General features: G+C 38.5%; 2 protein-coding genes across 5 annotated transcripts in view; one reads left to right on the plus strand and one right to left on the minus strand.

The window, feature by feature from the left end:
* Positions 1–4,194, minus strand: part of LOC107549530 (protein C10) — a 13,747-nt gene that overhangs the window by 2,961 nt on the left and 6,592 nt on the right. Inside the window, exon 1 of one of the 2 annotated variants that reach the window (XM_016230659.1) lies at positions 551–629. The exons of the other annotated variant lie outside the window; for it this stretch is intronic. The gene's annotated coding sequence lies outside the window, so the exon portion shown is untranslated. Of the gene's footprint in view, positions 1–550; positions 630–4,194 lie in introns of those variants that run through there. 2 annotated transcript variants of the gene reach the window in all.
* Positions 653–2,406, plus strand: LOC107549529 (SAYSvFN domain-containing protein 1-like). Of its 3 annotated transcripts, none has more exons than XM_016230656.1 (3): positions 653–732; positions 1,258–1,451; positions 1,573–2,404. In XM_016230656.1, exons 2-3 carry the CDS (start codon positions 1,275–1,277, stop codon positions 1,888–1,890), a joined length of 495 nt encoding a protein of 164 aa, XP_016086142.1. In that variant the 5' UTR covers positions 653–732; positions 1,258–1,274; the 3' UTR covers positions 1,891–2,404. The 3 variants fall into 3 exon arrangements, with proteins under 3 accessions (XP_016086142.1, XP_016086144.1, XP_016086143.1); XM_016230658.1 differs by lacking the exon at positions 653–732 and adding an exon at positions 841–1,176 and having other exon boundaries at positions 1,254–1,451; positions 1,573–2,406; XM_016230657.1 differs by lacking the exon at positions 653–732 and adding an exon at positions 842–1,181 and having other exon boundaries at positions 1,573–2,405.

A 4,194-nucleotide genomic window follows, 5' to 3' on the forward strand; every position in this document is an offset into this window, starting at 1 on the left:
CTATGCACAATCAGCTTGTAACACTCCAAAGAAAAAGGAAAACTTGAAATCGCATCATATGACCCCTTTAAATAGTTTTGTTTATCACATGCTCACATAGTATTACATTTGCTGTATAAATGTGTGAATTTCTTTGACCTTTTTTAAATAAATGAAAATGTGAACTGTATTAAAAACCAACAAAAATGTTTGACAGGGAAACATCAAATTAAGTATAATAACAGTATATTGAGCACAAAAAACGACATCAACCCCTTGATTCTGATTATAGGGCAAAGACGAAATACCCAATAAATAATACTTAAATATACTGAATATATAGCTGCACAGATTGCTTGCAAGCAGCCTCAACTTATATAGATAATTAGACATGTAATATTGATATGTGTTGTTGTGAAGAATGAGAGCTCTGCTGGGTTCAGCTGTCATCTATCAGTGTATCGTTAGTTCCGCTTACCGCAAAACCACTGATTAACCATTCTTTCTGAGGTTCAGATGTAAATATATTCATATTTTCTACCTAATATCTGAAATATGTCCATGTACTTACATCGATGATGCCTAATCACAGCCTCTCCTGAGACGCACACACTTCCGCTGGGTACAGCCATAAAAGTGTCCGACTGCAACTCGTTTGGTGAACCATAGAAGATGGCAATGCAACTATCAATAAAGTCATAAAATGAACGAGGCTTTGCGACCAGAACTCTCTTAATTGGTGGACCGCGACTGGTATAAATAATACTTCCCTTATTTAACTCCTCACTGTGTATTTGTAGTTAAATTGCTCGTGAAGGTTGTAGGCTATCATCCTTTGCGGAAATAGATGGGCGGTGTCACGTGATAGCTGTTACTTTACTCAGCGCTGGTCAGCCTGGGCCAATAACAGTGGTCTGCGATTACAAGGATTCATTGATTTTTGTAGAGATGCGCAGTTACTATTTCATGTATGCCTCGTATTATTCACTGGAATTGATCAACTAATAAGTTTATGTGATGGTGTTTTTGTTTTAAAATATTGAGACAAAAAAAAAAGTCCCGAAATTTGAATTTGGCTGAAGGAAGGATTTGGTTTTGTGAGCCACCAAGCGCCACCCTGGTGGGGGGGGGAAACTTTAGTGCGTGACAAACATTAGACTGAAGCATTTGCCGACCAGTGCAAAACTAATACGGAAGTATAGGTAAATATTGACACGTGACCGCAGCAGCGATTTCAACGCAGATTAATTACTCTCTACATTTTCCCTCGGATTACAGTTTTTCAGGTATGAAATATGGAGCGTAAGCTGTCTGAGTTCAGAGCCCGAAAGAAAGCCCAGACTGAAGCGAAGGAACCTGCTGATCGTGTGATCCAGACTGAAACTACAGCAATGAGCGCTGGTTCTCCATCAGTGTGTACTGACACACCAGAACAGAAGCCCAACACCTGCCTTCAGAGTCCACACACTGAGGTATGATCACACTTACCACTTAAAAACAACAACAACAGCGATACATAATTGGAAACACACTGGAAACTGCCCATGTCGTTTTGCCTAATGAACCCAATCTAATAATTTCCTGTCATTTTAGGATCACAATCATCATTTGCTGAATGCTACATGTGGTCGATGGCTTCAGAGTGTGGCTCTTACACATCTGACCCTGCTGAAAGTGCTGCTGTGGCTCGTGCTGCTGGGGCTTTTTTCAGAACTTGAGTTTGGCCTGCCATTTTTTCTCATATCGTTATTCTACTGGCTCTATGAGGGCCTTCGAAGCCCAAGAGCCCGACAGCCTGGAGAAATGAGCGCGTATTCTGTGTTTAACCCTGATTGTCAACCCATCCTGGGAACTTTAACAGCCGAACAGCTGGAAGGGGAGATGGGATACAGGCCAGTGGTCAATAGATGAACGTGTTTGATGGGAAGCAAACCTTGCTTAAGAAGTAAAACAGTCTAGATGTGTAAAGTGCACTTGGGAAACTTGTTTGCATTATATTAATGTATCCTAGAATCTTCTTAAATGATTTACTTGTATTTACATTAATAAAATGCTGTATTTTATTAATATATACACACACATGTGTCCTTGTGAGTGTGAATAAATAAATTACAGTTTATTCCCATCATGCATCCAGCAAATTGGAATGAGTCGCATAATTTTAGTCAACACTCTGCTATAGGCTCTCTTATCCAAACTAATTCATTCAGCTGAAATGTATTACTAAGAGACTTAATCTTGGATTCACTTACGAAAAGATACACTTCCAATAAAAGGTCAGAAATGAGACTCAGTTTGATATTAGCTGGATTACTATCACGCAACGGCTTCGTCAAGGATGACTATAAAATGAGTAGGCCTGCTGTAACCCATCTGAATCCCTCTTTCTGTCAAGACTGCATTTATTTGAATTCATTTCTACAAAAGGATTCACAGTTGCATGTAACTGCATGTTTTTTATGCTCTTTGATTTAATTCAGTTTAGTCATTTGTCAGAAATCACAAATATACCTATTGATACCAAGCAGACTTAATCGTTCACATTTTTAGGGAGCACTAATGGTTTTACTGAAATGGCTCTGAAGTCAAATAAAGTACATATAAAGTATGACTTTTATTGTTGAAATTGTCAGGAAAGCTATGGGAGCTTGTAGAGCCATGGAATGAATGAATGTATAAATGCAACTTTTTACCTCCCAATTCAGACATTTCCTCTGGCAATTCTGAGAACAAAAAAACTCAGGATTGTGAGATATAAACTCAGAATTGCAAGAAAAAGCCACTTCATTTCAGGCTGCAAAGCAACAAAATGTGATTATTTTAAAGGAGGGGAGGGGGGTGTGTGATTGATTATTTTCTATAGCCACTGTATATCTCACAATTCTGTTTATAACTCACAATTCTGTCTTTTTTCCCCTCAGAATTTGAAGAATAATAGTCGGAATTGTGAGATAAAGTATGTTTTTTTTAATCTCATGAAACGAGCTTCCATAGAAAACTATCAGTTTTCTTCTTCACAAATATCATAATGCATTCCACAAATGATTAAAGGGTTAGTTCACCCCAAAATGAAAATTCTGTCATTAATTACTCGCCCTCATGTCGTTCCAAATCCATAAGACCTTCGTTCATCTTCGGAACACAAATTAAGATATTTTCGATGGAATCTGAGAGCTCTCTGACCCTCCATAGACAGCAACGCAACTGAAATGTTCCCAAGTCCAGAAACGTAGTAAGAACATCGGTAAAGCAGTCCCATGTGAATTTTGCGAAGCTACGAGAATACGTTTTGAGAGCAAAGAAAACAAAAATAACAATTTATTTAACAATTCTTCTCCCTCAAGTTACGTCCTTTGCCATTTTGGAGAGTACCCAAGAACGTAATCAGCGTTGTTTATGCTTAGGGTAAAGCGTGCGTATGCGTTGTGATACTCTCCAAAATGGCGGAAAACAGTAACTCCGGAGAATAATTGTTTAATAAAGTCGTTATTATTTGTTTTGCACACAAAAGGTATTCTCATAGCTTTGTAAAATTGAAGTTGAGCCACCTTTGTCACATGGACTGTTTTACCGATGTCCTTGCTACGTTTCTGGACTTGGGAACATTTCAGTTGCGTTGCTGTCTATGGAGGGTCAGACAGCTCTCAGATTCCATCAAAAATATCTTAATTTGTGTTTCAAAGATGAACGAAGGTCTTACGGATTTGGAACGACATGAGGGTGAGTAGGCCTAATTAATGACAGAATTTTCATTTTGGGGTGAACTAACCCTTTAATTTCAGTAAGGTTTTTACTTATGTGAATTAAATGGTTTATGGGAAAAAACAAAAAAAAGTTTGGTCATTTACATCGCCTACACTACACTGTTATTTCAAATCCGTATGGGTATTAGAGGTCTGCACGGGCTTTAAACTGAAGCCCGAACCCGACCCGTACCCGAGATCATCTGGCCCGGCCCGACCCGAGCGGGCGGCACAGTTAAATTTAGAGCCCGAACCCGCCCCGAAATTTTTTTTTTTTTTTCTACAACGAATAGCCAATTAAAAAAAAAAGTTGTATTTCACGACCGCATACGGTCAGTAAACAAATACATGAAAAGAAACAGAATCATTAAGCCTCGGCCAGTTCACAAGGCAAAAGAAAAAACACCAGTTATGAAAGTTTATGAACATCAGTGCAGTGCTCACATAAATTATGCAGAGTTTTTGGATGGTT

The sequence above is a fragment of the Sinocyclocheilus grahami genome, unplaced genomic scaffold (assembly GCF_001515645.1).
Source record: "Sinocyclocheilus grahami isolate Dianchi unplaced genomic scaffold, SAMN03320097.WGS_v1.1 scaffold374.1, whole genome shotgun sequence".
Taxonomy (NCBI): domain Eukaryota; kingdom Metazoa; phylum Chordata; class Actinopteri; order Cypriniformes; family Cyprinidae; genus Sinocyclocheilus; species Sinocyclocheilus grahami.

Bases quoted from the DNA above. Each gene is read 5' to 3' on its own strand.
- LOC107549529 (XM_016230656.1), top strand. From the start codon at position 1,275: ATGGAGCGTAAGCTGTCTGAGTTCAGAGCCCGAAAGAAAGCCCAGACT. The intron at 1,452-1,572 runs GTATGATCACAC...CTGTCATTTTAG, and splicing joins TTCAGAGTCCACACACTGAG to GATCACAATCATCATTTGCT.